Raw genomic sequence first — 21,575 nt, forward strand, 5'->3', positions numbered from 1 at the left:
TACTACTATCGACCACAAGAGGCACATGTCTCATATTTTATGTGTCTTACTTATTTTCTATTGGTGCTCAACACATGAACTTTCCAAAACCCAAATTGAATGCAAAGTTTGATTTTAGTTTAACATCTATATGTTCCTTTTTAATGGATGCAGTAGGTATTGAACCATGTTTGCTATACTTGTGAACACAAATAAGGATTTTCTTTCTTCAAGGTACCAATAGACAATGTTACATTTGTGTTTTATTTCATTTTATGTGTCTTGATTGTTTCTTAATACATTACCATGTATGCATGACCTGTCTCTGGAAAGCTCCCTCTAACCTGAGACCTTTGGTATGGTGACCATACCAAAGGTCATGGTGAAATGATATCAGGATTGTCAGTGTCTATATACAGTTATTGCAATATAGGAGGTATGCTATCGTGACGGGCATCGGTCAGGATGCATGGAAACAAGACCATGAAACTTGTCTTCACTCAAGAAGTTTATTACAATAATATAGATTGTGGCAGTGAATGAAAAGGGGAAAGAAAAGACACATGGTCTCAATATCTGAAAGAAAAGATACAAGATTAAATGAACAAAAATCAAATCATCCTTATGTCTTTGAAGGGTAAATTAGCTTTCAATTAAACTAAATGTACAAAGGACAAAATGCAACCTCGTTCCAGATATGCTGCCCCATGTGAAGGTGAAAGAGAACGAGTGGAAAGGAGGGCTGTCTTTAAATAAGGCTCGAGTGCACAGGTGAAATCAATCAACATAATCAGGGGTGAACCAACCAACCAATCTCTGAGAAGGAAAGGAGAACACAGGAAGTGAAGTGAGGGAAAGGAAGTGGAATAAATAAAAGAAATGAGTGAATCTTTACTACAGTTATGCTCACGTTTGCTTGGAGCAAATACCTCAAGGAACATGTCATATTTTAGGAATGTTTCGCCTACTTAATAAAATATAAAAGTTACTGCTAACTCTTTAAATGTGGGGATGTAATCATATAAAACATGCTGTAAGTACATATGTAAATGTAGTTGTACCAGTATCCTAAAAGTGGTTTAGTACTCAGTTGATTTTCACCTCTGCATTTATATTTGTTTTCTATATGTTATGAACTCCTCTGATGCTATAAGATAATGTGAGAATATATAAGACTGTCGAGTAAATCCGGAGCAGGTCAGTGGAAACTCCGTTGCAGCAGCATTACAAGAACACAAGGTGGTGCTGCTGTAAAACCATGAGGAGAGAGAGAAAGAGAGTGTGAGGACTCAGCTAACACTAGCCACTGTTTATTCCTCTCAGTTTTTCAGTGTTTGTTTAGGAATTTTAGGAATTTTATAAAGCTTATAGTATTTCCTACAACACCCTTTCCTACTAAAATCTGGGAGTTATAACATTGTTACTGTCTCTCTCCGTATGAGAAATATTTAGGGAAGCAAATGCTAATTCTTAAATGTTAATTCATTTTGCATTTTACCTTAAAAAGTATCGTATATCAAATTTAAATGTCCATTTACATGAATGCATTTCTCTGAGTAAAATCAACCTCCTGCCACTGTGGAGGAAGCAGAAGGTAGTGCCAGTCAGCAGGGAGCGGACAGTGGTGAGAGTAGCAACCAACCCAAAGTAACCCAAAGTGAAACGGTCTAGACCAGTGGTTTCCAACCCTATTCCTGGACAGCTACTGCCCTGCATGTTTTAGATAGCTCCACAATTAACATAATAGTTAATTATTAGAATCAGGTGTGTTAGAGTGGGGAGATACCAAAACTGTTGAATCAGATCTAACAGGTGCACTGAGAGGTCTGAAAGGGACAGATAAGAAGAAGTTAGAGAAGGAGATATAATCTATGAATATGGAGTGGAAAGGTTAAATCTAATCAACACCTCAGTGCAGAAAGCCACAAAACCAAGTTTTTCTGAATGCTTGGAACACACCAGCATGATGTGGCATCAAAGGGAAATAGTACTGATATGGAAAACATTCAAATAATTAAACAAAGTACTGATGACTCTCCTGTCATGGTTCTGGCTCTGTGTTCATTGGTTGCCATCAGACTTCTCTGTTCTGTGCAGACTGGAGTGAGTGGGAGAATTGTTACTGGTGTACTTAAGTTATTTTTAGTATATTTTGTTAAGCTATGCCAGTGAGTGTACAGAGTCATTTCTTATGTTGTTCTTGTTGAGATCTAATTTTGGGATATATAAACTTCTGGGTTAAGTCTGTTTGTGTTTTCTATCTGTAAATCTGGCTGACATCTCTGATAGATTATTTATGTTACTACTCTTAGAACATGGCTAATAATATGACATTTGTCCTCAGCCCAGAGCAGCTACTGCCTATTGCAGGGGTGGAGAGCCATGTGTATGCATGTTTTCCTGCATATACATGGCTCTCCATGGCACATGGTTCGCCACCCCTGGCCTATTGTGTTGTTTCTTGATTTCCCCAGCTTGCTCTTCCCTACACACCTGTCCTGTATCTAGCCTCGTTAGCCCTGCCATGACCTGTGTTTTCCCCACACCTGTCCTGAATTAGCCTCATTGGCCCTGCCATGCTCCCGGTGTTTGCCCCAGCCAATCAGCTCCCTGCAAGTTTTCTTGTCTGGTCACCTGTTCCCCATTTCCTTGTTAGTTTGGTTTGTATTTAAGCCCTGTTGGATCATTTGTTCTGGTTTGTTCAGTTTCTTTTGCTCATCCTATATTCTGTTTCATTAAGCCAGCTTTTTTTTTTACTATAGTTTTCAATACTTTAATGAAGTGTCTTAGATTTGCCCTCCATGCTGTCCTGCATTTGAATGCATTCCCTACTCTTTATGACATCTCCATTATCTAGTAAAATGTACAACTGACTCTTCACCTCTTGGCACATAATGAATCCAGTGGCAGACATCACCAGCATTTCTTCAGTTTTAATGCCTGCAAAGGTAAGTCTTGAAATTCATCAAACAAAAGATCAGTGATACAACGAGAGCTGGGCCACAAATGTTGCTGTTACCTTAACCCAAATTTGACCCGTTTTGACATTTGACAGTTTGTAAAAACACCACAGATGTCTTTTACTCTGATGAATTTGATGAATTTTCCTAAAGTGGCCCACATGCACAAATTGAAATATTTTAAAATGTCATACTTTTGTATAGTTGCTACAAATGTTTGTCCATTGAGGCTGTTCTGGGTCAAATTTGATCCGTATCTATTGAGTTTTATAGTGAAATGAATAGTTGATAGTTTTAATAAGATAGTGGTCAGAAAGATTAAAATACATTTCCATCATTATTGCTATGTTATATTTTCATGTCTTAGGTAAAATAGGACATGATATTGTGTGATAGGAGATGTTTAGTGGTGTAAAAGCTAAAAAATACACTCTCTCTGCTCTCTGAAACATGAATCAAGGTTTAATCACATTTATTGATCAGTCAGATCCACTATTGATGCTTTCTAAACACATCTGTGGTTCAACATTTGGTAGAGACACTTTTTATGACACTTTTAGACCAGGTCCAAATTGACCCAGAACATATAACTCTGAGAGTGTAGAGTATGAGCAGTATGTAAGGGGCAAAGAACACCTTATCACATAGATTCTTGTTGGCATATGATAGTTATTACATATTATTATTATCAGACAATAATAATAAGGTAATGTGAAAATATACAAGACTTGGGTAACTGTCGAGCAAATCAGTATAAATCTCGTTGCAATAGCGTTACAAAAACACTAGATGGTGCTGCTATAAAAACCATTAGGTGAGAGTGAAGACTCAGTTACTGACAGGCTGTGTTACAGCTCCAGAATGAATGAACCAAATGCATGCAAAAACAGTCAGATACCAATATCTGATCTCTACCTTATACACCTCCAATGTTTTAAATATATATTGTACATCATTTGCCTTAATTATGTTGGAAAGACCACTCAGATACCTTAAACTTGCATATATCAATATTGACAAACTGCGCCAAATGTCTTTATGTAAAATGTATAGTAGTGACATACCCACAGGGAATCACCACCCAATTCTTCAACTGTCACGATTTCTGTGTCTCCCTACCTGTTTTCTACTTCTCCAACCGCGCTCTCCCCCCTTGTGTGTGTGATTGTGTAGGTGGAGACAGGTCCACCATGCCAAGCGTGTAACACAGATGGTTGTCAGCTGTGTCAGTGTCACGTTTTGCCTCGACTTGGCGTGAAAATGTTACACACGGGTGTCTTCAGCAGTAAACACCACAACAATCATAGTTATGGTTGTTAAAAAAGTGTCCTGACACAGTTCAAATGTGACACTCATGGTTGCAAGCAGGAAGTGAACTGCAGACTCCTGCAGCTAAGTCCACTTTTTACCATCTATCTATGTAGCTATCCACCCAACTGGCCTCCAAATAAGGAGATTTGTCACCATATAGAAACATAATCTGAACTGCATTACTTCTCCAGGTCATAAATACTATGGTCACTACATAGCGTCCGTCACTCAGGTATTACACACTTTTGGGCTGGACAGGTGTGCTGGAGTCAAAGCAGAGCCCCACCAGCTTCAACCAGTTCCATAGCAAAGACATCTACTTCTACTCAGCCCTGCCACATCCTGGCTGTGATGATCTGGATAGTAGTCTCTGCATCTACGCTTCAAGCCACTTCCTGTTTTTCTTTGTTTTGTTTTGTTGTTGCCTGTTTTCCCTAGCCCTGACCCTGACTCCTGTTCCCAGCAGTCCCATCTGCTCTGCCTCCCATCCATGTCTTATGTTCTGTGCAGTCTGTCTGCTCTGCCTCATGTCCCTGTCTGCTGTTCCTTGCAGCCCTGTTTGTTCCGTCTCTAGTTCCTGTCTCCTGTCCTTCAAGACACGTCATGAGTCATGACTAACAGAGAAACGGCGTATGTGTTGAGGTCGATAATTAGGCTGGACCTTAATTAGTTAAAAGAAAAAGGGAAATGCCTAGACATGCATCCACTAAACACGTCTTAGTTTACTTTTTAGAAATTATTTTAAATCTAATAATCACTAACCAATACTTAAAACAGCACTTCCTAAAGCCATATTAATTTAAATATTACATTTCTTGTCCTAATATTTTTGCATTTGTTCAATATTTATGAGGCTATTATTCTGTCAGGGTCATTTAGATTCACTTAGCATATGCCTCAATGTGAGATATCATGAACGTGTGTGTGTGTGTGTGTGTGTGTGTGTGTGTGTGTGTGTGTGTGTGTGTGTGTGTGTGTGTGTGTGTGTGTGTGTGTGTGTGTGTGTGTGTGTGTGTGTATGTGTATGTGTATGTGTGTGTGTGTGTGTGTGTGTGTGTGTGTGTGTGTGTGTGTGTGTGTGTGTGTGTGTGTATGTGTATGTGTATGTGTATGTGTATGTGTATGTGTATGTGTATGTGTATGTGTATGTGTATGTGTATGTGTGTGTGTGTGTGTGTGTGTGTGTGTGTGTGTGTGTGTGTGTGTGTGTGCACATTGGGGGAAATAAGTATTGAACATGTCAATATTGTTTTCAGTTAACATATTTCCAGTGAGAATATAACTCAAAAAATCCACACAGAAGAAGAAAGAACATTAAAAAAACATAATTAAAGTTATGTGTAATAAAGTGGAATGAAACAGGGGGAAAAAATATTGAACACGCTAACTGAAATGTATTCAATGCTTAGTGAAGAATCCTTTGTTTGTAATGACAGCTTCAAGATGCTGTAATGTGATGGTCCCTGTATTTCACAGGCTTGCCCAATTGTTGCTTTAACCCTTACATACTGTTCAGGGACACATTTGTCCTATTTTTTAGATTTTAGAGCTGTGAAAACAACCTAAATACGTTTTAATTTTATCCTGACATTTGATGAGTCCTCCCAATGACCCAGAAGAGTGTTTGACCCATATTTATTCAAAAATTATAAAAAAAAAAAAAAAAAAAAAATACTGTTACATTCTTCATATTTAATACAATTAATGTGTTTTTTTTTCTCCATAAACACAAAGTGTAAAAACTGGATAATACACTCTCTCAGCTCTCTGAAAGCTATCTGTGACTGATGATGACATATTCATGAATGGTTTGTTGTGCAGACATTTTGGCAGAGACTAATTATGAGGGGATACTGTGGATGGTCTGAGCAGTGTGTGAGGGTTAAATAAGCTTCAACTTGCCTTTTCTTGCAGGGTGAGCATGCATAGAGGCCATGGTGGTGGAGTGCATTGCTTATTGTTTTCTCTGCATCTGTTGTACCTGCTACCTCCAAGTTCTTTCTGGAGCCCACCTGAACTCTCTAATGGAGTTCAGGTGGTTCCTTTCCTTGGTGTACTGCTTTTTCTTAGTGTGTTGTTAATATTAAAATGATAATCATTTCACTTTATTACACATAACTTTATTTAACAACTTCTAACAAGATTTCTTTATTTGTTTTGTATTTCTTGAGTTAATACCAACGTCTGGTTAGAATTTAATGAGAATATCTTCATTGGAAATATATTTACTGAAAAAAATGTTGACATGTTCAATACTTATTTCCCCGACTGTATACACACACACACACACACACACACACACACACACACACACACACACACACACACACACACACACACACACACACACACACACACACACACAACACCCCCACCCACATGTTCATGATATCTCACATTGAGGCATATGCTTAGTGAATCTAAATTACCCTGACAAAATAACAGCCTCATAAATATTGAACAACTGCAAAATAATTTGGACAGGAAATGTAATATTTAAATCCATATGCCTTTACCTGCTGTTTTCCTGGTAGGAAGCGCTGTTTTAAAAAGTATTGGTTACTGATAAGCTGCTGAGCTTGCTTTATGGAACCGGATCTGCTGGAAAATGATCCAGAATAACAAAATAAGCCTGGTTTATTTGGTAATCTTGCTTTATGGAACAGGACCCCGCTCTCTTACCCATTAATGTGACTGATTCTATTTACATTTCATATAAAATATTGAAGCAAATTAGACTTAAAATCTCAGTTGTGCTCAGATAAATAACACATACATGTATGTTTATTTTATATTCATTAATTGGGTATTTAATTTTTGTAAAATGTACCAAACTTCCTTTCTTTTAGCTTTTCAGAATTTCAAAATAATTTGTGTTGTACGGTTTTAGTTTTTTAGTGACAGTTAATCCCAGTTATTTAATGTCAAACAGAAACAAGCAAGAAGAATTGCCTGAAGCGCCATTGTTAATGTTAATGAACCAGGGTTAAAGCCCAGATCAGGCAGGTGGTAAATAACACATGAATACCTCAGAGTAGGCCTACAGGTTAGTGTTTAAATCTAATCTGCGTTAAACGAGAGTTTGATGAAACCAGATGAGTTGGATCTCTACAGAGGTTGCATCAGGTCAGTTCTTATCTTTGCGTCATCATTACTTTTTTTAGTGATGTCTGCTCCTATTGTTCAGACTGCTATAATTCAGTAGTTTTGGTTTGAAGACAGGTCTGACGGGGACTTGTACATAAAGGTTGAATGACGTAAGCAGTGGGTCCAGTCAGTAGAAAGACAGCCTCTCCTCCTCTCTGCTCAGCTTCTGCAGCTGTTGGCTCCTGTGCATCATAGGTAAGATTTCCGCTCTGCAGCGCTCAGTTTGACTCTGTTATCTCTATGTGTGCCAAAAGATAGTATGGTAGGATTGTTGAAAGTTACTGACCCATCACTGGCACTTCTCTCTCCTCAGGAGGACTTGTCTCCCGCCTGCTTTGTGTTTTGTGGCTCTTTACGGAACTAACACCATGGGGGGATTAGACGCGCTCCGGCAGTTTAATTTGATCAAATGGCTCAGAGAGGAGAGACAGTCGAGGAAACTGATACTCTTCATCGTTTTCGTCGCTCTGCTCCTGGATAACATGCTGCTCACTGTAGTCGGTAGGTACAGTCCTCCCTTTCTCACCTGTGACAGCTCTATAAAGATTTGCGTTTGGCGCAACAAGTGGCTCAACTCACCAAGTCTGCTCTAATATTCCCAAACGTTTGTTCATTAAAGCGCAGCCGATCACCTTCAATCTGCATGATGCGCTTAGAGTTAGGAGATCAGGAGGTTTTTGTGGAGACTACATCCTCAACTGAGCTAAAATCCACGCGTCCAATAATGAATAGTGTCAAATGTGTAATGTTGCGTAAATTGGAGTTAACCAAAGTGCAGCAGATAACTGATTTTATTTAGTTTTTTTTTATAATCCCTGCTCTCCAACAAAATGAGCAGATCTGTTTGAGATCAATTCATATATTAACCTCTGCACCGATGCTCATAAAGTGGTAATTCATGTACTTATAATTAGGCCTAATATCGATCTCTCAAAACCCCTGCAGTCATCCATCAGTTCATGTGTCTGCTTTGTTTTGTGTGACACTTAATTCGAATTAGGTGACACCCAAAATGCTCTCATAGAACACAAATTGATGGTTCTATTTTCATGATAATAATAAATAATAATAAATAATAATAATAATACTACAATTTAAAAATATACTCGCGCGTAAAATCAGACTTTCAAAAGCAATTCATACAATTTTTAATCCCGTAAAGTAGCAGTCCTTTCAATACCTTCAATTCCTTATAATTAACAAATGCAGAACATTTTAAGGTGTACATTTCATTCTCCTTCCTTCTTGCTCCTTCTTACTTTATTAATCATCAATTTAAGGTTATATTAAGAATTAGATTTTAGTCGAGGGATCTTAAATATTTTCATGTGCAAATTATATTTTAAGGGGTTCCTGTACTCACTATTCAGGTATTAGTAGTTCATGTCAGATATGAGGTTAGTTAATGGATAAATTAATAGGCCAATATATGTATTAATGCTTCTGTTTAGGGACATATAAAGGTGACGGATTTCCTGTTATTTGGTCAATTTAGGGTTAGGTTATCTATTAAAAACCCCTTAATGTATTACAGTTGGTTGTTAATCCATTAATTGCCCCCTTAAAATCCTATGGAAATACTTTAAATACATTATTGTTAAAATGAATGGTATTTTAAGAAACAGATATTAAGGAAGTCTGTTAAATGGTGTAAGAAAGGTTCATGTTAAGCTAAAATGTTTTCCACATGTCTCCATTACACACACAGCTCCAGCTTTTTGCTTGTCTGGCAGAACACACTTGGGCTGTGTTTCTGATAGAAGGAACCATTTTCCTCTCTTATGAATTTTAAAGAGACAAGATCCCAAATGAAGGCAGAATAAGAACATGAAGCAGACCACAACACATCAGCTTGATTCAGAATGATTCAAATGATTACTTTATGCGTTTTGCATACTCATTGACAATATTGACCATTATTGAGTTGGCATCATCAACATTCAACATAACGCTGTAAGTTAAATTAGTAGTTTGTCTATTTTTTCCATTCTCTTTGTCTGTGTAAATGATTTTCTTGAGTGTGCTGATTATTTCTGTGGTTCAACTAGTTGTCGGCTTCTCATATTTAAATGACAGAGGCGTTCACAGCGTCCTTTGCCAGAAGACTGAAACATCAAACATTTGTTTAGAGGGTGTTGATTTTACCAAAAGCCTGCAGTGTTTCCAACAGGTTGAGAATGTCTTGGTGATTGAAGTGTGGCGTATGAGAGGTGGGTAGCTTATTAAACTAGTCAAACAAAGGTTTATGAATGTTTCTGAAGCCAACTGTTGGACACTTTCATTGTCATAAGAGTGTGTGTCGTACCTGTGCTGCTATTTAAGCTCTCTTCATCTCCTTGGCACTTAGGGCCGGGCATCTTTGGAAATCTCAGCATTCAATTCTAATTGAGGATCAATTCTCAATTTAAAACCAGTTCTTGATTCATTGAATGTTCTATTTATGAATATTTTCAGTCTCTTGCTCTAGTATAGGGGGCGCCAAACCATTCACTGGTGTACTTAGTCCACTGAAATACAATATGAAACATAACTGGCGATTAAGATAAATTGTCTGCAGCCTTTTATTTGAAAAAGTGAACTGCATGAATTAATTAATTTGAAAGCTTCTTACAGTCTCCTGCCTGTATGAGACTGCCTGGGGCCCCCAGCTAAACACTGAAGCCCCTACTATAGATTTATTATGTTTAAATATGAAAAATATTGAAGTGTTACTATTGTAAATCCGAAATAAATAACAAAAGGCTCCCAATATAACTTAACTTATGCAAACATTGTACCACTACATTTACCTGAAAATGAAATGTTACTGGTTATGTTAAGTGTAACAAATTATGATGCATTATTATTCATTAAACTATCCACCATTATACAAGGATCGAAAGCTCCACATTTAACACAGGCTAAGTATATGTAAGTATAATGTGCTGATGATAATCTTTTCATAGGGTTAGGGTGAAAATAAAGCAAGATAAAGTTTGCCTGCGGCCCCCAAATGACTAAATCAACCCCCTGCTGTGGTGCTCCACTGAGCAGCCTCTCTGTTACACCGTTAGCTCTGAGGAAAGATGTCGTGTGTTGTGGTGAAACAGGCACAGAGTCATTTTCCTCGCCGCAGAATTGATTAAAGTCGTTCAACGCTGCAGTGTGTGTTAGTCAGCCAGTTGTATTTGTTACTGCTGGAGTTTGCTGCTCTGCTCCACTGACTTTAGTTTCTCAGAAAGGTTCTCAGTACACTTCATGTTCATCTCACAGATAGTCAGTGAATCAAAACATGTTTGCTGCTTTTTTTTGAGGATGAACTACTAGATTAATGGATGTATTCATTCAAGATTTCCATCAACACCACACAATTAACTCATATTTAGACAATCATTTTTTGACATTAATGATTCAGAATTGTAGGAGATAAGAATAGAGATGCTTAATTAGGCTGAAGGTCTGCTGGTTTGTGTGCATCATGAAATGACAATTGTGCATTTGGGATTTTATTCTCTACCCAACCTATGTATGGGAAACACTACACCTGTCTGCATCCTCTATATAAGCTAGTTTCAGTTTAAACAACCCCCCCCCCCCTGAGCATATAACTGCCGCTTGCATCTGATCACGTGCAGTGCTAGATTACTTCCACCTGCTCCTATGTAAAGTTCCACTCATCTTTATCAGACTGGTTTCCATGGTGGTCTAAGGGTTTAGGGCGGTTCCCATTTCTTTCTACTCTCATTATATCGTCATCGTTAATGGAATAAAAATATCTCGGGCTAAGGTCCAAATAATCTGATCTGGAGCGGTAAATTCTCAGCCTTGGTTCTCACACTTAATGTATGTTGTTTACACTGTGCAACATGACTCATGGCTACACCGTTCCATTAAATGTAATACTAATGTAGTTTTGTGCATCATTTTATATACATTTCCCCAAAGCTCAGCTTGAATATATTTGGTATCTTTGGAAACTCAAAGCTATATACTTTATGTAAATACTTTGTTTTATTTTCCAAGGTTTTGCATCTGCCTCTGAAACTTCTCACAACAAATCAGTATACTTGAAGTGAATAGAATCTCTTTTGTGGACGAAAGACAAATTTGCTAGAAACATGTATTTTTTAGAAAATGTGACTAAAGACCTGCCACAAATGTTCATTGTCTGGAGGAGGCGGAACATTGTTTCTGGAAAGACACACTGGTATTGTCTCATTTTAATGAAAATATTCAGTGCTTTGAGCACCACACAGTCCTTTCACTCCCATTGTGCTGGGTGGAAACAGAAGTTTTCGAAGGCTGATCTGTATCTGGGTCAATGACGTATAAGGATTTGCAACAACTTAATTGTAGAATAATAAAAACAAGCATATCTAATGCAGTAGTTCAAACATTCAGAATGTTGTGTACCTGAAAATTCATATTATAAATGTGAAATTAAGTGATTTTAGTGGGTTTTTCAAGATTAATTGGCACTGGCCTTTAAAAAAGTCATGTGGTGCGACCATGATTAATCTTGAAATAAATTAATTTACTTAACACGCTTAACATCTTTTTTTTTTTTTTTTTTTACAAGTTTTCAGTAATATAAAGTGGTTGGAAACAAAGTATTTGCTTTTTTTTTTTTTAAATGTTTAAATTATGATCTTTTACTCATAAGATATTTCAAGATGAATCATGGTCGCACCACATGACTTTTTTTTAAGGCCAATGCCAATTAATCTTGAAAAACCCACTAAAATCACTTAATTTCACATTTATAATATGGATCTTCAGGTACACAACATTCTGAATGTTTGAACTACTGCATTAGATATGCTTGTTTTTATTATTCTAAAATTGAGTTGTTGAAAATCCTTATACGTCATTGACCCATCTGCATGGCTAGATACCACTAGGGCTTAATCATGTGTTTTTTGTTTATTTGTAGTGGTTGCTACAGAAACCATAGCTTCTTTAAGGTTTCTTTCTTTAGGCTAGTGTTTGTGAATCACTCTTGAAGAACCCTCCTTGTCTTCTCTGAGCTGACATATGTTGCAATACCATTAGCGTCATGCCAGTGAGCATCAGTCAGTGGTCATGTCATATTCGATTGTGTCAATCTCCTCACGCCTCTTTATGCCCGCCAGTGCCCATCATTCCCAGCTACCTGTACAACCTGGATGAGTCAACAGACACTGTGTTGAAGAACACCACATCCCAACAGGGTTCCCCAGGAGCCTTCAACACCATTGTGTCCTTGTACGACAACACTGTGAGGTCATCGAGCTCCAACGGCACGGCTGCGTACAAAGATCAGATCGTTCCAACCACCGCTGCTCCAGAGCTGCCACAGAACTACTCTGACTGCCCTGGGTCTTCCAAGAAGCTGCTCAATGAGAATGTCAAAGTGGGATTGCTGTTTGCCTCCAAAGCCACCGTACAGCTGATTACCAACCCTTTCATAGGGCCGCTCACCAACAGGTGGGTTTTTGTCATCTCTGTGCTGTGTGGAGGTATTAGTTATGTAGCATTAACACCTGGGAGATTTAGCTGCCTGAAGATCTTCACAGGCAACCTGGAAAAATATTGTTGCCTCACCTTCTAAATACTTTTCTCATGTTTGCAAGTCAGAAGACACACACATTTACTAACACACAAGACACCCATAATTAAGCTGGATCAAGGAAGTGTTTGACATTGTACTTAAATTATTGATCAGTTATCAAAATAGTTTCAGATTACTTTTTAAAGATCATCCAATCAATTGACTAATCGCTTCAGATCTACACATTCCATATAATCACAATTAGAGTTTGAAGATACCAGTTCAAACATGAACTGACAGTAGATATATCAATCCAGCTAGAAAGACCTTCTCGCAGTTGTACGCCCCCACTAGCCAATCAAGTTGCAGTTTACATCCATGTCTGTCCAGATTAATATTTGTAGTGAAGTCAATGAAAGAATTTCATAAAAGGGATTAAGTGTATTATTGTATGTATTCATATGCTCGGCCAGTAAAGCTGATTCTGATAGAACACAAAGTTGTAGCCAGTTTCAAGTTGGACACCAAGACTAGAGTCACAAATTCAGTATCTGACCAAATATGAATATGGTCACAATCTCCCTTCTGTTATGGAGTTACATTATGATGCCACAGTGAAGTTGACCTTTGACCCTTTTATACATAAAATGTCATCATTTCAGCATTTTTTCCTAGGAGACATTTGTCATTAGGGTATGAATGCTTGAGTTATGGGCAATTATGTGTTTTGTGAAGCAAAGTTACCATAAGCTTTGATGTTTGATCACCGGATTCTGATCAGTTCACCCTTGAGTCCAAGTGGACATTTGTACTAAATTTGAAGAAATTCCATCAAGGCATTCCTGAGATATCACATTCACGAGAATGTGATGGACAGATGGATGGACACCCCAAATATATCCATGGCTGTCACTGACACAGAGGCATAACTATCTCTATAATGTAACGTATGACAATTCAAGCTTCACTTTCTCTAAACACCATCAATGTTAGCCAAACAAATCAAATAGAAGCTTGAAAACATTCAACCTAAAAGTAGAGATTTTGTTTTTTTACAGGGAAATCTTGAGTTAGCATGTGTATACATTGACTGAATGCTTTAATTTATACCTCCATTTTTTAAAACTGAATTGGAATTTGGTCTTTTGAAGTTATTTTTAGTTACTGAAATTCAGTTTTTAAAATTGAAATTTTCTGATTTGAACATCCTGAAAGATGAAAAGGGAAAGCAGGAAGTGAATATGTGAAGTTAGGCTTGCATGGGATGTGTTTAACTGGACTTCTTGAATCTGTTGTAACTATGGGGCTAAGTTTACCTTGACTTGAACATTACTGAACATATGTTGACAGACTAGAACAATACAATGCAACAGTGCTGTGCTGGGCATTATCCATGGGGAAGTTAATAACTAGCTGGTGAGCACAGCAGGATGTCTAGCAGATAAAAGATGGATATGTTTCTCAGGAGTTGGTGGGGCCCAAAAAAGAGCTAAAATGAGTGAATATATGTATCACTTACATTGCACCCAAATGTTTGCTGCTTGAGACGACAACTTTATAAGGTGTCAGTTGTCATGTATTCAGCTGGTTTCACTGCCAAGTGGCCAAAAATATAAATACAGCTGTTATAGCATTACGCTACAGTTCAGGCAAAGACAAGACTCTATAGTTCTCAGTCAGCATGTGATCGGTATAGCCTTGGTGTACTGATATTTGACAATTTGTGCAGTTTTTATGTATGAAAATCATATGTTTCAAGATGTTTCACATTATATATTTAAGAGATCAGGAGACTGGAAACTGAAGCTTTTTGCATTTTGAAAATTAGAATACTCTGAAAATACTGCCTGGTATAAATAAATGAAATGTTATAAATAAATAGTGTGTAATGGTGACCTGAAATGACATCTATATCTCAAAAAGCCACAGTGATCTAATATCTAGTCAGTTTCCTATGTACTGTAGAAATCAGACTTAAAGAGCCAGGTGCATTTCAGTTGTCTGACTTTTCAGCTTTCTAGCAACACTGTGTATTAAGTGCTGTTTAAATATATGTTTTATTTGTATATAATTACAATAATAGATGTATCTGGCATTTGATACAACTCTGTCTGCATTTTATATGGAATCATGCTACAAGTGTTTGAGAGAAAAGACAAAAAAAATGAGGAAGAGGAAATCATTATCTTTAAAGCTGGAAGACAAAGAACAGAACAAGAATGTCACAGCATGACAGGTTTCCTTTTAGCCACAGAGGCTTCCTGCTAGCCCAGGGCCAAAATCATGGTTCAAATTTCCCCTTGTCTTGTAGAGGTCAATACACAATAACATTTATGGTCTTATCTGAGGCAACATCCAACATAAATTGAAGAGAAAGAGTCGTAACAGACTTTTTTTTTCAAGTTCTAGGGAGGAAAATCAAATGCTGCATATGGTAAACATGTTGGTTTAATGCTGTTTTAAAGGGCATAACGTCATCTCAGCTACAGCAGATCTATTCCAACTGAATCAAATGGAGCAGAATTCCTGATTATGTGTGTTTGCGTGTGTGTGTGCATGTGCATTTGTCTGTTTTCACGCATGGATAGCTGCACTATGGATGAGTAACTCAGGGTTCAGAAATGCCACAAAGGCAGAATAGTAATGAAATGTGTTTGGTTGTGAGTGGCATCTATCATATATGAGTGTGATAGGTTGAGAAATCAGCAAACACGCTCCGATATATGCCTAATGTTTTAAACACAGACTGCAAGTCATATAGATGACATGTCTCCATTTCCTTCTGTTAAGCAAAAGTGAAGCCAAAATATCTCCCTTCTGGGGTCGGCCATCTTGCTTGTGTGACGTCATTTGGAGCCAGAGTCTGCACAGTAGACTCGGAAATGACAGCTTGTGGTACACGCCAGCGGGACACACCCCTTAGCCTCCCCACCACCTGAGGGAAGATTGAGAGCAGCTATCACAGCTGTCAATCATGACGTCACAACCCTTTTTTATATATATTTACATCAGAAAAATGAACACTGGGAAAAACAGTGTGATATGATTTACCTATGATAGAAACCATCTTTGGATGTGTAGTAACATGGAGGGGGCAGGGTTTATGACCTATACTGCAGACAACCATTAGGGGATGATTTAGATGTTTTGGCTTCACTTTGACCCTTTTATGATGTCCATATTTACAGTATATACAGTCAATGGTTTTAAAGCCTTACACTCCATTAAGGAAATACAAATTGCTGAACATCAGTTATTGCAGACTTAAACAAACTGAATTGGTTATTGAAACCATTACGTGTTAAGGAAATGGGGCTTTGTATTTTTCGGGAGAGGCTTGAGGACTTTTTCAAAACAGTTGAAGCCAGCAACATTTTGGAGCCAGCATTAGTAGCATTTGGTGTTGCTGCACTTCAAAACCTGCTTGAACAGAACCAGACTAAAGATTTTCCTTGCAGACTATAAGATAACTGTTCAGTGAGAAGTTTGAATGATCCAACATTATTGGCATATACCCCAAAGGCTGAGTGCCCATCTGAGTGTCTCAGATGGGCACTCAGATATGCTGTAATTGAGGCAAAGAACAGTCCCATTATTATTGGTCCTTAGTCACCTTCCCTCCTGACAGAGGACAATACAAGGCAAGTCAAGCATGTCAGGTATCTATGGAGGGAATACAAAAGCTCTGTCGTGCATGGCAGCTGTTAGCCTTTTAATGAGAAAGATGTTGTCTCCCTCCTCCAGTGTTTCAGTTAAAATGTCAGGCTAACAATTGTAACCGGCAAGAAGGTGTCATCGTGCAAATTCTGAAAAATCTACAAATGTTGTTCATGGTGTTACAAGACACCTACTTTCTATGCAGTTTATTTTTGTCAATGCTGACTTGCAGGTGTTGATTTTCTATAAACACATCATTGTCTTTGCTCTTTTGACACAAATCCATACTTGCCCTAATTGACCATATCATTCAGACTGGACAAAAGCAGTGAAGCCAGAAGCCTCACTGCTTTTGAAAGAAAAGGAAAAAAACACCAGAAAAGACTTTCAGCAATAAACTACTCATGCATTATTTATTTCATGCATTTTTTTGTAAAAATCTCAAATATTCTTGCAAATGTAATGACTGCCTTTCTTTCTGTTTTTCCCTTCAGAATAGGATACCAGCTTCCCATATTTGCTGGCTTCTGTATCATGTTCCTGTCTACTATCAGTAAGTTCCAGCAGACATGTCTTTAAAATCACAAGATCAGAATGTTTGCATCATGTCTGATGTTTCTCTGTTTTTTATTCTCACTGTTGTAAAGTGTTCGCCTTCTCATCGAGCTACGCTCTGCTGTTTCTGGCCAGATCGCTTCAAGGTGTGGGCTCCTCCTGCTCATCTGTAGCAGGTAAGACCTCAATTTACAATTCAGTGTTCTTGAGTTCATGTCATGGATGTATTATAAGAGCTGGATAGCGCGCCACTGCTTAGCCTTGTAGCACATTGTATTGCAGCGAAAAATCCTGCTTTTACATGGACCACCATTGTAAAAAAAGGTGTCTGTAAAACTATTAATAGGACACCTCAAACCGCAAACCAGGTCAATTCTTTCTGTTATGAATTGTTGATCGAGATTTTATATTTTAAAAACTTTAAAAAAGCAATCTAAAAATCCATGATGTCATCAAAATGTAACTTTTATGGACCGAGCAGGAACTTAGCAGGGAAAACAATACTGTGCATATTGTTGGGCCACATGATGCGGAAGGTTGGTCCGGTATCCAGCTCTTATAATGCATCCATGTTCATGTACATATTCACAATAGTGTTGCATTATGGGTTGTTTGTGACCTACAAATGTTGCCAGATTTTTGTGGTCTCTTTGACTCTTTTTCATACCAGGTTTTAATGTTTTTCCTCACTGTAATCATTACTCCTGTTCATACTGACTATTAAAAGATCTCCTTCAAATGTGTTTTCAATGGTGATGGAAGACAAAAGTAGATGTGAAGCTTCTATTCAGCTTCAGCAGCCCGAGTTAGTCATATCAAGTGATATCTGACACATTTACAGTCTTTTTAGCATCACATTCCCTCTTAGTGTTTCCTGTTGAGCTGTGGTGGAAGTATAGTAACAAAAAGACTTTGGTACTAAAAACACTGTAATGTTGAAACATAGAAGACTTGATTTGACTCATTTAGACGGCTGAAGCTTCATATTAGCTTCAGATCAACTTTTAAATACATTTTTACACAGAAGGAGGACTGTGGATTTAGTCCTCCATCACTTCCATTGTAAACACATTATGAAGGGATCTTCTAATGGTCAGTATGAAGAGAGGAATGATTACAGCAAGATAAACAGCATACAGTGTTCATTTTGGCACCTGACTGTTGTTTTAAGACAGTCTTGAAGAATAGTGAGCCTGTCCTTTTAAACTTGGTGTCATGGATTATATCACATCCTATGGAATGGAACTGATAACATACTTTAACCCTCCCTTGTATTGTTATTAGCGTTTTGATTTCTTCGTGTTAACAACAGCACATATGCCTTTAAGCACTACTTTACACTAAAATACATATTAAACTTCTGTGTAATTGATGGAAGTGCCATAGTCTCTGGTGAAGTTTATGGTAGCTTGCAATTAGATTGAGACACAATTAGCCAAACAGCTGTAAAGCTATAGTTTATAATTTTTACACATGATTACTTCTTATTTTTTATTTGTTAGTTTTAGCTGTTAAATATAGTACACTATATATGTACCATGTTTTTTACCTTCAAAATAAAAGGTGTTACAAAAGGACAAATACAGTAGTATTTACCATAACTTAACTAACTTGTGTGTCTGTTACATTGAAAATCTGTACTGTGTATATATCTGTATATGTAAATCTATACATATGTGTTTTCAGGGATGGGAATGCTTGCTAGTGTGTATACAAATGATGAGGAGAGAGGTCACGCCATCGGGATCGCCCTGGGAGGTCTGGCAATGGGAGTGTTGGGTATGTATACATAGTCCAACAAAGAGATGCTTGAAATATAAAAAAAGAGATCATATTTACATGTAGTATATCAACTTTTATTCTTTTTAAGGATCATTTGCATTAGGTCAATTATACCACTGGCATTACAGATACATGTTTAAATGCTTAAATTTGAAAAACATTACACACATTCACATCTGCACAGAACAGAAAACAGCTGTAAAGCTGCTTAACTGTAAAGCTGCTACCAAAAACATTAAAATATTAAAAAATCATTTGTAAATACATGAATACATGTGTTCTATATATTTGGAATACATTCTGTGGATTTCTAAACCTGTATTTCATGGCATGAGTAAGGTTTTCAGAACTAAACTGACAGACCTTTTCTAATGTAAGCTGTACCATGAATATTTTTATAAAGTGATTCTAAAGTTGATCTCTCCACCACTGACCGTCCAGTGTGTCCTCCACAGTTGGACCCCCGTTTGGCAGCGTGATGTATGAGTTTGTTGGGAAAACGGCTCCTTTCCTTATTTTGGCATTCCTGGCTCTGTTTGATGGAGGTACAGTTAGAATCCCTCTTGGTCAATGTTGAAGGAATAGTAAGAATAATGTGTAAGCTTTACATTGCTTAGCATTATTTCATCTTAAACAATATCTATTCATGTAGATATCAAAACCTTTGCATTCACTGTTTCTTTTCAGCTCTGCAGCTCTTTGTTCTTCAGCCCACCAAGGTGGAACCAGAGGTGAGTGTGTTTGTCTTGATGACTCATTTCCTGAAGGTTATCCAACTTCATTAAGACGACCTTTATAGCTGCAGAGGGCAGTTTTTTCTTAATTAGATCGTGAACACAGGAAATATGAAGCCAAATAGCATCTTTAACCTGACACTAGTGCAAAGTACTTTAGAGTGCCTCACTGCAAAAGTTGAAGTTACCTTTAAGGTGTAAGCACACAGAGTCTAGATTAAAGCAAGTTGACTTTAACCATGGCTACTAAGGAGGCATTAGGCAAATAGATATAGGAAGTACAAGGAAATAAGTATTTAGAAGTCTACGTTAATGAGGAGGAACCAAGTTAATATAGAAATTGGAGCCCATGATTCAGTGCCATTTTTGAAAGAATAGACAAATATTCAACGGTCCAAATGTATGAACAAATATCTCTATTTATATCACAAACAAGGCAGCAGCAACAACATATCTTAAATGTCTACCAGACCTAAACATGTGAATGTCTCTTTTGTGGACTCTGTTGTTGTTTTTATTCTGGATTGTAAGACACTGGTTATAGAAAAAAAGGTCATACGCTCATATAAATGTCTGTCAATGAGTGAGCAACATGGTTGGGGCAGGTAAACGTATGGTAACAATGGGCTCAAAGAGAGGGTGAATAGTGACAGATGCTTGAGTGAACTCATTACACAGTTTTTGAACGCTGATTAATGACTCCTACAGAAAAGAGAGAGAGAGAGAACACTCTGTTGCTTCTTTTCAGGATGACATATGATCCTATCTATTAGCAGAGATAATGGAAACGAAGCCAACAGGAGAACATGTTTCAGGTCATTAGCAGATTCTTTCACCTCTTCTATATCCTTCATCTCTGGCGTTCTAAGACATGTCCAGAGGTCTGCTGAGACAAATGAGAAAAAGGTTCTGTAGAGATTTGCTGCAAGATCCAATAGTTCCTTTCAATAAACTGCAGACTCACATATGTTTTATCCTGCTTGTATTCAGCAGGAAATCTTACTCTCAATTTCACATGTGTAATGTGTCGGATATTCATTTGCTCCAGAGAACATGACACTTCTTTAAGGAAACTGACATTTTCACTTTCACAGAAATGCTACAGAGGCCCGAGTCTGTCCACAATATACAAAACCGACTGAAATTTGAAATGTCAAAATTTACATTTGATTTATATTTAAATGAACCATTTACAAGCAGCACTGGCAGCTCATTTTTATACATTTCACATGTGTGGTTGTTACAAACTGCCTGCTGAAAAAGTATAATATTGCTGTGGGTATCACTGAAGGATTAGTGTACCCAGTTGCGTTAATTATATTACATATTGTCAGATATATGATCTTATAGTGACTTCAGTAAGTGCTCTGTCACTCAAACCTTAGATTATTTCACAAGGTTAGATTTAACAGCTGAAGTGTGAAAAAGAAAAAAGAAAAGAAGAAGAAGCAGATTTCATTGAGTACTGTAACATCTATCTTTTAATTAATGTGCATTTTAGTTGGTGTTTCTAATTAACATGGGATCTGATTCTTGTCAACTCACAGACTCAGAAGGGGACCCCACTGCTGACACTCATGAAGGATCCATACATTCTAATTGCAGCCGGTAAGAAAACAGCACAGTAGATATGAGAAAACCTAATGTCACCCCACTATGGAGGAGCATCTGTGGGATATTGCCTTTTTAATGGTGCTGAGGAAAGAGCTGGGAAGGAAAAATTGACTCCGATCTAATTCTTTTTGTCTATTGGATATGTCAGCCAAACAATTGATTTGCTGGTTACAGACTGGGAATATAGCTTGAAATTGTGTGGTGAAGTGAGTGCTGCATGTTAAAGAGGGTCATCTTTCCATCAGAACAAACCTGTGTGAACAATGCTGTGTGTATTGTTGGCCAGTGCAGTTCCAGAAAGACATTTGGCGCTTTTCCACTATACAG

The 21,575-nt window shown here is 37.5% G+C and overlaps 1 protein-coding gene across 1 annotated transcript in view; it reads left to right on the forward strand.

Annotated features, from left to right (window-relative positions):
* The first annotated feature begins 7,756 nt into the window (after positions 1 to 7,756).
* The window catches only part of slc18a2 (solute carrier family 18 member 2), a 21,878-nt gene continuing 8,059 nt past the window's right edge, over positions 7,757 to 21,575 (forward strand). Inside the window, exons 1-8 of the mRNA XM_062430678.1 lie at positions 7,757 to 7,898; positions 12,509 to 12,842; positions 17,058 to 17,116; positions 17,211 to 17,294; positions 18,805 to 18,897; positions 19,356 to 19,445; positions 19,588 to 19,631; positions 21,182 to 21,242. Coding sequence (XP_062286662.1) covers positions 7,766 to 7,898; positions 12,509 to 12,842; positions 17,058 to 17,116; positions 17,211 to 17,294; positions 18,805 to 18,897; positions 19,356 to 19,445; positions 19,588 to 19,631; positions 21,182 to 21,242 — 898 coding nt within the window. The 5' untranslated portion in view covers positions 7,757 to 7,765. The remainder of the gene's footprint in view (positions 7,899 to 12,508; positions 12,843 to 17,057; positions 17,117 to 17,210; positions 17,295 to 18,804; positions 18,898 to 19,355; positions 19,446 to 19,587; positions 19,632 to 21,181; positions 21,243 to 21,575) is intronic.

The sequence above is a fragment of the Scomber scombrus genome, chromosome 12 (assembly GCF_963691925.1).
Source record: "Scomber scombrus chromosome 12, fScoSco1.1, whole genome shotgun sequence".
NCBI lineage: Eukaryota > Metazoa > Chordata > Actinopteri > Scombriformes > Scombridae > Scomber > Scomber scombrus.